The sequence below is a fragment of the Chaetomium fimeti genome (genome assembly GCF_033439085.1).
Source record: "Chaetomium fimeti strain CBS 168.71 chromosome Unknown B0H64scaffold_2, whole genome shotgun sequence".
Classification (NCBI taxonomy): Eukaryota; Fungi; Ascomycota; class Sordariomycetes; order Sordariales; family Chaetomiaceae; genus Chaetomium; species Chaetomium fimeti.
The window spans coordinates 2,906,091-2,922,191 of NW_026944330.1; the positions used below are offsets into that span (position 1 = coordinate 2,906,091).

The following is a 16,101-nucleotide window of genomic DNA, read 5'->3' on the forward strand; positions in this document are numbered from 1 at the left end:
ACGTGCGCTTCGGACCTTAGACTTTGTGCCATTCTCAATTGTAAGGCCATCCTCGAGTTCGATTCGATCCTGTACTCGCAGAGCGAGAGAGAAACGCGTCATTTCTCGAGACACAGCGACCGCCCTCCACTCAAAAGCGCGTGTGGTGTTGGACTCTTCGGCATATCGACACTTAGCACGTCATATCGCCCTCGTGATCCTTTATTTCTGCATCTTTGGTGAGTTATCTCGCCCAATTTGCTGTCGTCCGGAGCTGCCCGTCGCGTCGAGCATGCTTGAGCCCTCGTCGGTCTTGAAGGAACATGTCGAAGCTAACCCTCTATTAGCTTTAAGTAGCATCCGTTTGTCTACTTGTTCCCAACATCAGCCGCCACAATGCCTGTTGTAAGTCTTTGCCCCAGGCGTGTCCACCACTCTGCTTTGACGCGGTTGGATTCGACGCGACTTGACCTCCAATTGAAGCATGGTTGGCCATGCTGACCACCACTCAGACCAGGACAAGAAACCCCCGTTCGGTGACGAACGAAAACGACGAGAACAGCAATGCGACAGCACGCGTTACCCGGGCGAAAGCCGCGGCAACTTTGAATGTCGATGAGCTCGCCATGCCCACCAAGGCACTGCAGTCAAAAAAGACAGCCGCCAATGCCAATCCCGCGAGGAGGCGTGCTGCCCTCGGCGACGTCAGCAATGTGACCAAGGTTGAGGCCGTGGAGAGCAAGAAGGTGGTCGGCAGGACCGGTCTCGTGTCCAAGGCAGCTCAACCCACTGGTGTCCAGAAGAAGACGACGGCGACGCGGTCGGCCCTAACTACCAAGGAGGTCACCAAGAAGCCGGAGGCGAAGCGGTCAGGTCCCGGTTCAATCGTGGCGCAGAAGCGCAAGACCCTGAGTACCGCGGCCACGAACACCGTCGTCAAGGAGGCTACCCCGGAGGACGGCGAACCGATCCGCAAAAAGGTTCACACACTTGAGGAAAAGAAGACAAAGACCGACGTGAAACAAGAAGAGCCTGCGCGAAAGGAGGCTGCGCCATCATCACCGCCTCCCGTGGCCAGCGAGCCCGAGCCGCGTGCCGATATCCCCGCCGCCGCGACCATCCTCGACCGAGAAGACCTCGATGACCCGCTGATGGTCGCCGAATATGCTAACGACATCTTCGAATACCTCCGCGACCTCGAGTGCAACTCGGTCCCCAACCCTCAGTACATGTCGCACCAAGACGATCTAGAGTGGAAGACACGGGGTATTCTTATCGACTGGCTGGTTGAGGTTCACACCCGTTTCCATTTGCTCCCCGAGACTCTATTCCTCGCCGTCAACATCGTCGACCGCTTCCTGTCTGAGAAGGTTGTTCAACTGGACCGCCTTCAGCTCGTCGGGATCACCGCCATGTTCATTGCTTCCAAGTACGAGGAAGTACTCTCGCCTCATATTGCCAACTTTCGCCATATCGCCGACGATGGTTTCACCGAGGCTGAGATCCTGAGTGCTGAGCGTTTCGTCCTCGCCACCCTCAACTACGACTTGAGCTACCCGAACCCGATGAACTTCCTCCGCCGCATCTCCAAGGCGGATAATTACGACATTCAATCCCGTACCCTCGGGAAATACCTCATGGAGATCAGTTTGTTGGACCATCGCCTAATGGCCTATCGCCCTAGCCATATCGCCGCCGCCGCTATGTACCTGTCGCGGCTGATCCTAGACCGTGGCGAATGGGTAAGTCTACCCTCAAGTTGATACTCGTTGAACTCAGGCTAATGGTTCCCGTGCGATAGGATGATACGCTGGAGTATTTTGCCGGGTACTCGGAGGAGGAGATCCAGCCCGTCGTCATGTTGATGGTGGACTATATGGCGCGGCCCGTCATCCACGAGGCCTTCTTCAAGAAGTATGCTCACAAGAAGTTCTTGAAGGGTATGTTGCCCTCCCTCTTAGCCATGGCCCATGGTTCCCACCGGTGCCTGTTTCTAACTAGAGTCGCAGCATCAATCATCACCCGCCAATGGTCGAAAAAGAATGCGCATCTCTATGGCATCGATGACATTCACCTGACCCTCAGCGAGGTCTCTTAGAGGTCTCGTCAGTGTCATCTCGCACCGTAGCACGCGGTGCTGCGTCGCGCCTCCACGGCTGTCGCGGAGTGTTAGGATACCACGCTGTGGTTGGATTCGCCGCCTTGACGACACCTCACGATTATAGATTAATGACGCATCCTGGCTCCTGCTCCTTGGGAGACTGGATCCCCGTTCTCGGCATCTTCATCTTCGGCCCACACAACACCCATTGAGGATTAGGGGCGTCTCTCCACGGCATTGTCGGTTATGGTTTTTTGTTTTGGGTTTGTTTCTCTTGGCCGCCACTTTTATCCTTTTCCGATCATCGGATTATTTGGCGACGGCGCTCGGTGGCTAGGTACCGGCAGGTTGGGGACGGTGTTTGGGTGGATGTGCTTTTGGCCTATTGGGGGGCAATTTTGCTTTCGCGAAGGCTTTGCTCCATGGAGGCTTCGAATGCTGCCCTCCTATTGCTGGAATACTAGGTTATCCTCTTGGTTCCTACGGGACGGCCTTGGGATTTTCTGGTGGTTTATTGCTGCATAATAGAGGCTGCTGGAGAGAGGAGTGTGGGACGGGACTGAAAGGTGGGCTGGGTGAAGCCAGCCATTGGGAGGGGTCCTTGCCATTCCTGAGAGGGACTGGAGCTTGTGGGGACATTGTACATACATCTCTGTTGGTTTAGCCTCGGTGATGACGGTTTTAGGCATCGGAATGGGAGCATTGCATTATCACTGAGTATCTTCTATCTTCGTCGATTCACCCGCCTTGCGGTGGCTGGGAGCGTCTGGGCCAGCGGTTTGTAGCGGACAACCCGAAACACTGTTGTCATAACAACGCTTTATTGACCCGGAGAGCTGGGTCGAGTGCATTCTTCCGGCTGCAGGTGGTGCAGTTAATTGCCGACCGAACGGAACGCGTGTTTGGCGCGCGTTGCTTATTGGGTCCACGGTTCTCCAGACAACAACGCGAAGGTGTCAATCGCGGCGTGACTCAGGGGCCAGAAGTTCATGAAGCAATCTTGTCGTTCATCTTTCACTACGAAGTACAACCCCTCCCTTGAACCGTCCCAAACACCGCCCCCCATCCCCCCTCCGTTAACACCGTACCGTGACCAGAACCCAATGATCCACGCATCCATGCCAGGGAACAGTTCAAAACACAAAACGGAAGACAGGCGAAGAGAAATCAATAAACGTCAAGAAAAACGAGTAATATGATAGAATCCATCCAAGCGCCAAGCGAATGCAACAATGGGGGGTATCAACAAACGAAAAAAGGCGGGGTAAATATATCCAGTTTGGTGATGCCTTTCCAACCCTCTCTTTAACCCTCACTCCTCCTTCCCGGGCTTCCTCCAACACGGTGTATGTCTCCAAAGTCTTGTTGGGGTGGCCGGTTGGGTGACGGGGTTGGTACAGGTAAGTGAGTTGGCTGGTTGGCACCCGCAACCCAACCGCCGTCATTCCCCTTCCATTCTTTCTCTGCCCCGTTTGTTATTCCAATGCAGTCCATTGGCACCCAGTTGGTAGTGACATGGTGATGAGTGAAGTTTTTTTGCTGGGGCAGGGCGGCTGAACACCTGACAAACTGGGGACAAGTCATGTTCTGGCAACGTCTGACACGCCCGTTGTTCCGAAACCAAGAATGCGCAACACATGATGCTAGCCGGCGGATAACCCGCCGATGTATTCCAGTTGGTTTTCCCCGGCTTCCTCAATACACCGAACCAACGGCGACGCATTTGGGGCCCCTGTGGCTCGCGGGGTCGACAAAGACGTGCCCGACGGCGTCGCGACACGACCGCTTCAGCTGCCGCACCGTCTGTTTCGCCGCCCTGGCCTTTGCGCGGAAGAGTTGCTTGATGAGGGTCCGGTGCGGGGACCGCTGTGGCTGCTGTTGCTGCTGTTTCATGATGTCGCTCGGGTAGTAGGTCGGGATCAGCGACGCATCCGAGATGATGGACATGTCGTCCGGGATCGTGTCTCCCCCGCGGAAGATGTGCTGTTTCTGGCGCCTCGGGAGGTTCCAGAAGGGCATGTTCATGGTTTCCATGTCGCTGTTGGTGTTGTTCTTGTCATCGTGGTCTTCGTTGGCCTGGGCATGATAGTCCCTCTGCGGAGTTGCCGTTCCGGATACGGCCTTGAATTTCCTAGTTGACCGACCGACCGAGATGCATTGGACGTCATCAAACGCCAGATCGTCGCAGTTGAGCATGTCGGTGCTCCCGAACGCCATATCGGCTTCGGAGTCGGCCATGGGGTCGATCAACCGTGTTCGGAATGAGCATGGGTCTTCTCGATCACTCGGTAGCCGACTCTCAACCGGAAACAACGGCCGGGAGCCCATCTGAACCACTTTGTCGTCCATCTCTGACCGTCGAGCCGGCACCAGGACGTACTTGGCGAACCTAGCGTCCATGAGGGCGAGCGGCGGGCGGAGAGGTACGCAGGCAAGCATGGCTGCTGCTACGATGGCGGTAAAAGCTGTGTTAATAAATCGTAAGCGACTCGTTTTTCTTTCTTTGCAGGTCCCCATGGGTGAGTGTCAAGAAGGCAGCAGCTGACAACGGGTAACTAAGAAAGTAAAATATCACGAGATCGGTCGGGGAGGATTCTCGCGGTGGGTTGTTCGAAATAATATGGCCCATTTTGCAATGTTTTTCAACTTTTGAGTTTCTGTGGCTGCTTGCTGTTTACTGAACAAGCAACGCAATGGGTAGGTTTGGGATGGAAACAAACAACACCCGTGTAAGTCATCACACAGGTACACAGAACAAAGTGAATGAACAAACGCCAGGCAGGTGTGTTACACGGACATAACACTCCCTTCCTCCCTGTGACTAAAAAGTGCTGAGGTATCTTACCTTCGTCATGTCGATACCCAGAGACCCGTGTCTTTTGTGGTGGGCGCTCGATTCGGCCAGTGATCGGTTTCGTTTTCATCTTCAGTGATCGGCGGGCATTGCGGCGATGCCGATCTTGTGTAGAGATGCGCGATGGCCAGATTGACATGCTCATTCGGCTTATGGCGTATCGCCAGTTTCCGCCGTCGACGGTGAAGTCATCGATACTGGCGCTGAGATCCATGGTGTTTGTTGGTTTTGCTTACGAGAGCGAAAACTACTAGACGGGAGTTGACAGTTTGAGTTTATGAGTTTATCAAAGAAGATACCCGTCACTCGGGATTACCCCAGTATTCAAGCAAAGAAGCGGCTTCATTATCAATTCGCGAGATGAGAGATGACACGCGTCGTCGAGTGCCACCGTGCGTCCATGACAGGCCCGGTTCAGTGGTTCAGGTAAGTTTGATGCCCGACCCACGCCATCAGATGCCCTCGTGCTCCGTATGGCAGGCCAAAATGGAGCCGAGGCGAAGCTGGGTGGTGCTGTCCATACATGAGAGAGGGGGGGGTTGTCATTTTTGGCAACCCATGTCTCTCTCCCAACCACATCAAATTCTGAGGCGAGGCGTGACGTGGCTTGGCAGAGCGTTGTTCTGCCACGTCGACAGAGCTCTCTCAACAGTTCGCGCGGGGGGCGGGGGGCGGGGGGCTGTTTAGCCACAAGTCCACGAATTACGGTCAAGACCGGTGAGCTTCGTTGGGGAGGGCCCTGACCTTCGACCTCTTCCGACGGGTTCTCAGCCGGATGTTGCTGGTTGGATAAGCTCTCCGGGCTGAGGAGCAGGATGTCGTTCGAGCCTTCTGGTCTCAGATGGGGCGAACTTGCGCCGGCCAATCAGCCCCCAATCCGATGTGACCCCATGCAGCCTCATCGACTTTTAACCGTCGACAACAAGCTTGTGACACCGAGTGCCCCTCGCAAAAAGATGGTTCCTGCATTTTGCATCTGCATGCCGCCTGCATGCCTGAGCGGCATGTATTCATGCATCGTGCTACCACAAAAAGAACGCCCTAAATTAAGGAAAGACCACGAGGAACAGGTTTAGCCTGGACAACTGTTGATTCAGCTAGCTAGGCATCCCTGTGAACTGTAGATAGGTAATGAAACTACAGCATTCATTACTGCATAACTATAACCCCGATGTCTCAACCCGAAATCGGGGCATATAACGCCATTTTTCCCAAAAAAAGAACAAAGACCGAACGCACTATCCCACCGTAGTCGTGACCATCACTCCTGACCCATTCCGTAAAGGCAGCATTATGTCGTATAAAAAGTGGGAATTGAAAGAAGTAGAATTGACTTGTTGTTGCTTCCTTTCAAGAAGCCAACACCCAAGAGGCACCCGGCACCCGGGCTTAGAAGGACATCATGCGCTCCTCGAGGCTGCAGAATGTGGCAGCAGGCCTCGGCTCGAGGATGTGCGGTGGGCGCTCGGCCTCGTCATGAGGTTCGAGGCCCGTCTTCTGGCGAAACACGATGCTGTTGATGGTGCTGACTGGCGAGCTCGCCTGCGAGGCAAACGAGGCCCGGTCCGTGCTGCTGGCCCGCGAGGATGTCGACGAAGACGACATGGACCGGCGGAACGAAGTGCGGATATTGTGCGGCGAGAAGCGCGCTGTGATGGTCTGGAAGCGGGAGGTCTGCATGATGGCGGTAGGGATGAAGATGTTTCGCGTGGGCGAGGTAGAAAGTCTAGTTCGACGGCTTAAGTCGAGCGGTGGAAAATAAGGCACAGCCTGTGTCGTTTGAAGAAGTGAAGTGTGTTCCTCGGAAAACCTGTCCGTGGAGGGGCGAATGGCAAACGGTGTAGAAGCGAAAGACTGGTGTGGTAACGTTCTTGAAAAGATGGGACGATCTATGCGTGGCACCGATCAGAGGGCAGAGGATATGCCGATTGTAGTTATTGTTGGTCTTCGTCCGCGTCAGCGACAACACCTGCTATAAAGCCCAAGAGCCTGAGTAGGATGGAGTATTATCGGGACCCGGTAAACGTGCCGAGGAGGATGAGCACTTACTTTAAGTAGAGACGGGGTGCAAGTCTCGTATCAAACGAGAGTTGGTGCTTGGGGAATCAGCTAGGGGGTGCCCCGTGCCAGACAGGGGATGGATGTGAGTCGGGTCGGAACTGACTTGGGTTAGAAACAAAGGGCGGGCTGCAAGGGGGAAGAGGAGCACAATGCAGGCACAGCCCGGCTCGGAAGGGAGGGAAACAAAGGGCTACTGTGAGGTGACGCAGTAAAAAGGCAGGGGCGATGAATGGGTTTGCTGCAGCATCCGTCATGCGTCCCCAGGATGAGCGGGGCAGGGCGTCCCTTAAAGCCCCGCGACCCAAAGCACCCGACTCAACACCAAGCACCGAAGCACCGAGTACCCTGGAAAGGCGAGACCCAGACAGGGAGAACATTGCCTTATTCGGCTGCTCGTTCGCCGCGATCGCCAGCGCAGCACGGGGGGATCCTCAGCAGTCAAACCACCGCTGTACTCGTAGAATGGGCCGCGAACTGGCCCTGAACGGCATGCAGTGACATGATCGCCGAGACCATGTCGTTGATGTGTTCGTGTTGTTGGATGTGGCCGAAGAGTTCTTGGCCAAGATGCCCAGAAACGCACGGGGCAGGAGGGTGAGTTGCGGGCCAAGCGAGTAACGATGAAACACCCCCACTTTTGTGTGAGGCGATGGCGACCTCAAAATGACGGGGCTAGAACTGCTTTGCACCCTCTCAATACTCATCACATCAATTTGGAGGTTCGAGGCTTCTGATAAAACTGAGTAATGGCGTCCCCGCCCCTGATATGACGACCCAAAATATCAACCGTTGAAGCCCGTCGATCGAACTGTGCGCCCGCCGACCAAACAGGCCTTGAACAGGGATCCACCCGAATGACACTTGGGGAGCTCGTTTGATCGTCGTTACAGGTGGGCGAGGGCCCTGCTCAGAATGGGGACCCTGCACACATCAAGGGGCAACAATCAAGGGAAAGCCCCTTCACGACTGTTTCGAGCCCTCATTCTCGCCACGCTAATATCTTGCAGGCCATGGAACACTTCTTCTTCTAAGCTTCTAGAACATTGTTGGTCGAGGCTGGCTTCAAAACCCTCTCGTCGGCCCGTAACTTGCTACCTACCTACCTATCCATGCTTTGTTCATATATTACTTTTTGTCTTTCTTGGAAATGCTAAGTTTTGGCGGCCATCACTCCTGCTGCTTTGAAACAAACTGTCATGCAGTGATTCTGCTGTGATAGTCTCGAATTTGGCTCGCCCTTGAGACATTGAACATCACCACACCACATTCATTCCACCCTTGGGTAGGTTGTATTGTACATACGGAAATGTGAGACGCGTCAACACACACCCGGGCTCCCTTCCTCCTATCCACGAATTCGCTCATATCTGCTCCACATTGGCTTCTTCAACCAAGTCAACCGCTCTTTTAGAATTACACAATGCCTTCCCCCCAATACACGCTTGCTTGGAACACTGAAATCTAGAATCCCTCCCCAATAAGCGCCAGTGCTTTCTTTGCAACGACCGGGCCCGCTACCCGCTAGTTGACCCGTCCAAGAAAGAAAAAATGATGCATCCCCCATTATCATCGCTCATAAAGCCAGAAACACCCGGTAAGGGTGCTACCAAACGCCAGTTCTTGCATGATACCACCACGACCCCCACCACCCCGCCACCACTACCACTGCCACAGTAGAACCCTCACTTGAAACCTCCCGACGGGCCCCCCCACCCGCTCTTCCTCGTCGCGCTCCTCCTCAGACTCTCCACCCACACCGAATTGTCCAACATATCCCTGACGACCGAGGGATCGACCGAGCTCCCGCGTCTCCCCAGGCTGGTCGCCTCGTCGGCATCGTCGCCCGCCACCAGCCCCGGCTCCGTCAGTTCGAAGCTGAAGGTGCTCCCCTGCGACTGACGGGAAGGCCCCCCCGCCCCCGTCCCCACCCCCGTCCCCGCCCCCGTCCCCACCCCCGTCCCCGCCCCCGTCCCCGTCCCCGTCCCCGTCCCCGTCCCCGTCCCCGCTGCCGCCGGCCGGGACCCCCGCGGCCCGGCGAGCGGGTGCCCGTACGAGGTGTCGTAGGACGACAGGTCGGCGCCGAGGCCGGCCCAGCTGCGGTGTTGCGACTTGGCGCGGCTCGTCGACGGCGAGAGCAGGCCGCCGCCGGCGTCCGAGACGGGCGTGGTGACCGCCGCGCTGGACTTGGCCCGGCTGCGGCTCGCCGCCGCAGGGTGCTGCTGCTGCTGCGCTTGGCCTCCGCGGCCGCCCTGGCCACCCTCCTCGCCCTTGCGCTCTTCGTTGTCCACCAGAATTTCTGGGATGTCGAGCTGCGGAATTGCTGTCATGCGCCCGGCGCGCTTCTTTTCCATGTGCCGCTTGAACTGGCGTGAGTAGTAGAGCATGTCGAAGAAGCCGAGGACGATCCTTCTACGGACTTCTTCTTCGACGCGCTGGAGGCGCAGTTTGCGACGCAAGAATTCTTCAAGTCTGTTGTTTCCACATGTCAGCTCATCTTCTTTCTTATTTCTTTCTCTCGTGACAAAACCGGTGAAGGGGACATACCGTAGACTCTTGCTGTCGTTGATGATGTTGTAATGCGCCAGGAGCATCAGCACCGTCGTGAACGAGATGCCTCTCTCAGGGTCCGCTGACACCATAACCTCCTCGAAGAAAATGTTGAACCGGCGCCGACGTTCGCGGACCTTGGCAACGTCAATCATGGCTAGGCGTTCGTTTAGCTTCTTCAGGTCTACACCCGTCTGATATTGGCTCTTGCTGACGATCGACGCATGTCTGATACTGGCCGCGTCGTTCTCGTTCCGCACGTCCTCGAGGATAGCCCGCACCGAATCGTCGTTATCGTAGATGCGCATCTCAAACACTCCGGACAGCTCACCGAGGAGCCGCGGAAACGCGTCTTTGGTGATGAACCCCGTGCCGGACGCGTCAACGCTGCGCCAGGCTTCCTTGAAACGCCGAATTTCGTCTCTATCGACTGCCGCCAGGCCGCTTGTCCGCTGGTACACATACGAGAAGCTCTCGTAGATGAGCGACACGAACAAGCTGACGAAGATGTACATGCTGATAATGTTCCAAGCTATGAAGAGCGCCCGAGCCCACGCGGTGCTGCCGCAGTCGCTCTCGAAGAACGTGTCGCCCTCGACGCAAAACGGAGGCTTGACCTGCGCAAAGTCCTCCATCACCTCGTTCCAACCCTCTCCGCAACTGAACCTAAAGAGGAGGATGAGGGCGTGAGGCACGGTGCGGAAGTTGATGTTGGCATTCTCTTCGTTGCCGAACCGCGTAAGGCTGAATGTCTGCGTCAACGCGATGGCAAACACCAGGAAGAACACGATCCACGTCGCCAGCAGGCTGCCTATCGTCGTCAAACTGGCCGCCGCCGTTTTGAACAGTTGATCGAGCGCGTCATTCCGCGGAATGAGCATGAGTACCAGCGCCACCAAGAAGAACTTGTGCAGCTGGATGTATGTGACCTCCCCCCTGTCCGTAAGGAAGAGGATCGAGGTGGCCAAGGCGCCCGTGACGGCCAGAAGGGAAAACAGATCCCAAGAGCTCTTTCGAAACCGTGTCCAGCCGAGGCCGAAGACGCGTATGATGAGATTGGCAATGTAGATCAGAGTGAAAATGAGGAAACAGATGTCCTTGATGTGCGTCAAGAGAGCGGGTTCGGCGTCATATTCGGTGAGGAGCAGGATCAAATGCAAGACAAGGACGGTGGTGATGGCCATGTACCACCTGCCGCGCTTCTCGATGGCGCGTTTATGGCACCACCTCTTCCACTTGTTCTTCTTGTCATCGTAAGCGCTCTTGGACGGTGAGATTTGGCGGAGCATCTTGCGCAGTTCCAGCCAGGACCGCTGCTCGGCGGTCAAGAATGCCACTCCCGTCTGTTCCGTATAGCCTCGCATGAAAACCGAAATGAAGAGAGTGAGAACGAAGACGGTGGCCAAGAGGTTGAACACCACGAAAAACAAAGCGTTGCCCTGGGCTCCGTAAGGCGGCTCAGCATCTGGCTGGAGCCCTTCGCCGGTGATGGCCTGCACAGCAAATGATACATCCGTCCATCCTTCTTGGCTCACGATCTGGAAGAGGATGAAGAGGCTGGATCCGAAATCGTCAAAGTTGAAGAAGGGATTTTGGGCAACCCTCGGAGCGAGCATCGGCCAGTCGGTGTTGAAGGGTGTGCTGTTGAACTCGCCGACACAGTCGTCCAGGTTCACGATCCCCTCGCCGTCGTTGCATGCCATCAACTTTCCGTTGAAAAGGTTCAGCCCATATATGGCAAAAGGGATCAGGAGCGAGATCGAGACGAAGGCGGCCTGGGCGACGCATAGTAGATTAGCACACTTTCCCCCTTCTCCATCGTTCATGAAGGCATTTAAGCGAGACCGTGACTTACACTGAGGATCTTCCAACCGCCGACGATAATGAGGGAGTGGAACGTGTCTCGGGCGCTGTCGCTGACATTAAGCAGGCGCAGTGCCCTGAGAGCCTTGAAGGCGCCGACGGCTCGAGAGATGGCTCCGGCATTGGTGAACAGGGTGACGACGTTGATCCAAAGAGTGACCAGTACGATGGCGTCGATGATGCCCCATGTGCTTCGGAAGTAGGCGTTGGGGGTCCAGAAGAAGCCGTCAGCGATGATTTTGATGAGAGCCTCGACAGTAAACACAATAGCAAAGGCCGTGTCAGTCCAAACAAACCAGTTCAGTGGGCTGAACGGGTGCCGTTCGGAGTACTCCTTTTGATAGAGCGGCGTGGTGACGCAGGCCAGGATCACCATGGCTACGATGGCCGCGTAGACGACGGCCGAGAACGTGTACCAGGCATACTTGTTGGGCTGAACACCGTCAAACCGTTCGGTTCCATGACCGGGCCCCACGAGCTTCTGGCAGAGACGGCGAAGGCGATTCCGCGGCTTGAAGACGAAGAGAGAGGTATTGTAGGTAGGATGCCGCATCAGGTACTCCCTCTGCGCCTTGCGCCGGGCGGCGGTAGAGTTCACCGCTTGACGGGCCAACTGTGCGGGATCGAGAGTGGAGATGGCTCCGCCAAATCGAACGTTGGAATAGAATGGGTTGGGTTCCCCCGCGCGGAACATCGAGGCCACCTTTTCCTGCACAGTAGCGAGGAACCCGTTGTTGGCTCTGCCTTTCGCACCGGGATGCTGCGACTGGTTGTCCCCCTGGGCCTCTTGCAGCTCGTCCAGGGCGTCGTCGAGAAATTCGCGCACAAATCCCTCCTTGAACAGCATGTCCACCACTCCCGCACCGGTGGTCTGGTCGAGCGGATCGGCTCGATTCCGCGATCTGCCAAAACCGAAAACCTTGGACAGCGCTAGATTGGATGAGCTGCCCAGCTCTCTGCGTTGCAGAAACGCCTTAACCTGCTCTAGGCGCTTCATGTCCTCGCCCACGTCAAAGTTCTCTTGAATGACAGCAATGAACATGTTGATGAGAATGAAGTAGGAGAGAATGAACCAGCCGATGAGGAACACGGCGCCTATCCAGGCTGTGTTCAGATGGGTCGTGTACGACGTAACGCTGTACAGGATGTCGGTCCAGTTCTCGCTGGAGAGAACTTGGTACATGCCGAGGAACGAGTTATAGATGGTGTTGAACGGAATCCTCAAGAACTCCCCGTCGTCGTCTGTTGCCGGCAGCTGGCCCCGGAACAGTTGCGAAGCGAAGATCGCCATCAGAAACGTGATGAGAAAGACGAACACCATCAGATTCCCGATACCCGTGACGTTCCCCAGCACCAGCTCGATGAGTTTGCTTGTCATGGGGATGGCGAGGACAACGCGGTAGACTCGGATGATTTGGAAGATGGTTAGCCAATTGTACACCTGACCCGAGTTCCGGATGGGCGGAATAAGGATGATGGTAGTGATCACGGCGAGCCCGAGGTCGACTAGATTACGCGGCTTGTGATGGAACCTCCGGAGGCTGAAGAGGAACCGTAGGAGAATTTCGACATCGAGAAGGCTGGTGACAACAATTTCGGACGCGTTGATGAAATTTTCTCTGCTTTCTGACATGGTCGCGCTCCGTAATGCCTGGCAGAAGAGGCCATACGCAATGACCACCACCCAAACCCACGAGGTTTTCTTGGCTATTCGTTGTAACGCCGACTTTCTTCGCGGAATCTTCTCCATATTCGTCTGAAAGAGGGACGGCTCGTCGTCGGCCGTGAAAGCGCTGGCCTTGGATTCTTCTCTGATGACTTGGAAGGATGAGGTAATGACGGCAATCAACAAGTTGGTCATCCAGAGCATCATGATAATGATACCGGCCCCGAAGAAGAGGGCGGCCGGTAGAAAATCCGAGCTCACCGTGTAGTACATGAGATCGGAGAAAGTATTGGCGCTCATGATAACAAAGACCAGCTCGAGCGAATGACCAATATCATCGAAGTTGACCGTGCCGTTGAACGGATTGTCCTGTTGGAGGCAAATGGACCCCCTTGGGCAGATGAAACCTTTTGCATTCTTTGCACCGGGGATGAGGGCCTCGGGAGACAAGTTCTTCGTTGGCGAGGAAACCCAGGGTTCGGTATTGTTCGTCGTCGCGTTCACGTGGCCGCCGCAAAAGGACAGGTCTGGCGTGAAAGCGGCTGCGAAGTTGGTGGGATCCTCGGGGTTGATCCAGGTGCATTGGCGGCTGAGGCTGGATTTGAAGCTCTGGACGCCGATGATAGCGAAGAGAAGCCAGAAGAAGCCCATTAGAAACGAAACCCGAACGAGAAGCGGAGCAGACTTCTTAAGACTCCTGAGAATGATCTGCAACGGCTAGTTAGCATGCAGACACAAGGTGAGTTAAGAAGAGCAGGAGCCAACTGACGAGATTGCCCTTTGTGAGAGCGAGCAGCCTGATGATGCGCAAGGAGCTAAGCATACGAAAAACGTAGACATTATGCTGGCTCTCCAAGCCGGTAACACCGAGGACGAACGATATCCAAAAGGCGACAACGGCTACGAAGTCTAGCCTGTTGAAGCCATGGCGCAGGAATGCCCTGCGCGCGAGGTGAAGCCGCTGCTGCTCTTTGAGCGAAACCTCGCCTGGCATCCCGTGCATCATTGTAAAGGACCTTTGGAACGCGGGCACAAACTGCTGCTCCTGCGGTGGCTGCCTAACTGACTTTTGGCGCTGTGGTTTGAAGATGGCGTGGTACTGCTCGGTCACTCTTTCTCTCAATCTCCGCTTGCTTCCGACCGGCGCATACTCGTCCGCGTTGATGATAAGACCAGACACGATGACCCTGACTATGATCTCGAGAGTGAAGATGATGAATAGACCTAGGATGGCCCAGTCAATTCGGGTACTGCCCCAGCGTTCGGGTCTGCCATTTCCCGCGACGAAGACGTCCGGAGCGGCCTCGACGGCTAACAGGATTGCCTGGGCAACAATCAAGACCAAGATGAACGGCTCCGTCCATGGGCTGACCAGGACATCACAGAGCCGTTTCCGTATTGGGTTTTCGGGAGGAAATATGCCCAACGAGTTCCCTTTCAGAGGGTTCGGGAGCGGGCCGTGCCGCCGAGGCATGGGGAGTGGCGGCTCAGGCTGAAAATAATCAGACTCGGGTCTTTTCTCGGCTGGCGTGGGGAACATCTGCGAGGGGTACGAGGTATCAACAAGCATGGGTCCGGACACACGGGATGGATGACGCCCATCGGGACTCGGCGAGCGCGACCGATCCCGCCGGTTTGCCTGATCGACTAGGTCACCCTCTCCGCTAATCATAACGACGCGCTGAGACATGGCTCTCATGATGGAACTCGCTCTAGACAGAGCTCCGGCGGTTGATGGGGAGCGAGACCGGCGCCGGTCTGTGGGCGCAAGATGATCCCCATAGCTACGGTGGCGGTTGGATGCCAACCCCGGTTCCAGGTCGAAACCGAGCATCTGGGCGCTCCGGGCGCGGGAGGGTGTATTTCCCAAATCAGATACGGTTTGGAAACTGGTCCGGGGCGACGGCTCGCCGTCTCGGGCATCCAGGCGGCCGATAGGCTGTGCTGCAGGTTTCAAAGGCACTGTATCCGACTCGAGGGAATCCGTATCGGCGCGCTCCTCGAAGTACGCGTGGGGGGTTCGGTACGGGTCGTCGTCGGAGGTTATATACTGCTCGAGCTGGGACCTGGGCTGTTGTGGATATATATCGGGAGGAAGCGCAAACTGTAGGGCCATGCGGTCGATGGGCGACGCGCCGCCGCTAGCGCCGGCCCCGTCATCGGCATGCGGATACGGATTTTCCCAGTATGACGAGAACCCGGGCAGGTTTGCCGACATGGCAATAGGTGACGGTGCATCCCCGGCTCCATGGCGTGTTCCTGCTCCCGAGTGCTGCTGCCAACCCCCCTGAGCCGTCCCGCCGCTCCCGACGCCGCCCGGAAAACCCGCCCCATGGTCCGTGTCAGCTTCCCCGGGCCGTTGAAGTTCTCGGAGGGGGATTGATTGTGGGGGATCCGGCGAGAAACCAGAGGTTGTTCGGCGGGGCGGTTGCGGCGTGTTCTCGTTCCCGGCCATGTTGATGGATCGAACGGAGCCCGGGCCGCCGTCGTTGATTGGTTTCGTCGGCAAATGTCAGCGCGCGATGCGCTAACACAGTCGCGGAGTGTGCCAGCCGGATCTCGAATCGGGCATTCTGCGCGTAGCGGGCAGTGGTCTAAGGGGTGTAGATGGTAAGCAAAGATCGGGTGGCCTCGCTGCTGACCATACACAGTACAAGCTACCTGGGCGTGGCGGGTGGCGGGTGCGTGTTCGGGTCGGATTGTGAGGTGCGTCGGGGGTGATTGTCGCAAAGGGGCACCGAAGGCGACGCAGGCAGCGGCAAATCGGGCAAAGCAGCGAGAGAAGGGACGGGAAGGAGGCAATCGGTCTGGGGAAGGTCGGCGAAGTTGGTCTCTGGCTGCGCCGCAAATACGGATCTGGAGTTTGTATGAATACGGTGCTGCAGGCACGCAGGGAGCAGGGGAACTTCGCTTCAGCCCATCCCAAGATGGAAAGCTGAGAGCACTGCCTACAGTGTCTTGGCGCACCGTGAGATACGGACACCTGGGGTTTCATTCGCTGCAGTCCCCTGCTCTCGCACTCCAGTTCTG

At 56.4% G+C, this 16,101-nt stretch overlaps 3 protein-coding genes across 3 annotated transcripts; 1 reads left to right on the top strand and 2 right to left on the bottom strand.

Moving 5' to 3' along the window:
- The first annotated feature begins 159 nt into the window (after positions 1-159).
- Positions 160-2,202, top strand: B0H64DRAFT_90894 (cyclin-like protein). Its single transcript, XM_062808952.1, has 5 exons — positions 160-218; positions 327-384; positions 492-1,721; positions 1,781-1,919; positions 1,989-2,202. The coding sequence occupies exons 2-5, from the start codon at positions 376-378 to the stop codon at positions 2,075-2,077; spliced, it is 1,467 nt and encodes a 488-aa protein (XP_062662607.1). The 5' UTR covers positions 160-218; positions 327-375; the 3' UTR covers positions 2,078-2,202.
- Positions 2,203-3,650: 1,448 nt separating this feature from the next.
- On the bottom strand, positions 3,651-5,248 carry B0H64DRAFT_90909 (uncharacterized protein). The gene is made up of 2 exons (XM_062808953.1): positions 4,926-5,248; positions 3,651-4,545 (listed from the first exon to the last, which is right to left on the bottom strand). Exons 1-2 carry the CDS (start codon positions 5,146-5,148, stop codon positions 3,776-3,778), a joined length of 993 nt encoding a protein of 330 aa, XP_062662608.1. The 5' UTR covers positions 5,149-5,248; the 3' UTR covers positions 3,651-3,775.
- A 3,169-nt stretch (positions 5,249-8,417) lies between these two features.
- On the bottom strand, positions 8,418-15,978 carry B0H64DRAFT_454769 (Ion transport protein-domain-containing protein). Its single transcript, XM_062807284.1, has 4 exons — positions 13,841-15,978; positions 11,398-13,779; positions 9,540-11,317; positions 8,418-9,464 (listed from the first exon to the last, which is right to left on the bottom strand). Exons 1-4 carry the CDS (start codon positions 15,524-15,526, stop codon positions 8,678-8,680), a joined length of 6,633 nt encoding a protein of 2,210 aa, XP_062662609.1. The 5' UTR covers positions 15,527-15,978; the 3' UTR covers positions 8,418-8,677.
- Positions 15,979-16,101: the final 123 nt, after the last annotated feature.

What these genes read in the sequence shown, in the direction of transcription:
- B0H64DRAFT_90894 (XM_062808952.1), top strand. An exon ending in TCCTAGACCGTGGCGAATGG is followed by an intron (nt 1,722 to 1,780) that starts GTAAGTCTACCC and finishes CCCGTGCGATAG; the next exon opens with GATGATACGCTGGAGTATTT. An exon ending in TCACAAGAAGTTCTTGAAGG is followed by an intron (nt 1,920 to 1,988) that starts GTATGTTGCCCT and finishes CTAGAGTCGCAG; the next exon opens with CATCAATCATCACCCGCCAA.
- B0H64DRAFT_90909 (XM_062808953.1), bottom strand. Translation starts at nt 5,148, where the DNA reads ATGGATCTCAGCGCCAGTATCGATGACTTCACCGTCGACGGCGGAAAC. An exon ending in TGGGTATCGACATGACGAAG is followed by an intron (nt 4,546 to 4,925) that starts GTAAGATACCTC and finishes TTATTAACACAG; the next exon opens with CTTTTACCGCCATCGTAGCA.
- B0H64DRAFT_454769 (XM_062807284.1), bottom strand. Translation starts at nt 15,526, where the DNA reads ATGGCCGGGAACGAGAACACGCCGCAACCGCCCCGCCGAACAACCTCT. An exon ending in GCGGTTGGAAGATCCTCAGT is followed by an intron (nt 11,318 to 11,397) that starts GTAAGTCACGGT and finishes TGCGTCGCCCAG; the next exon opens with GCCGCCTTCGTCTCGATCTC. An exon ending in AACGACAGCAAGAGTCTACG is followed by an intron (nt 9,465 to 9,539) that starts GTATGTCCCCTT and finishes TGGAAACAACAG; the next exon opens with ACTTGAAGAATTCTTGCGTC.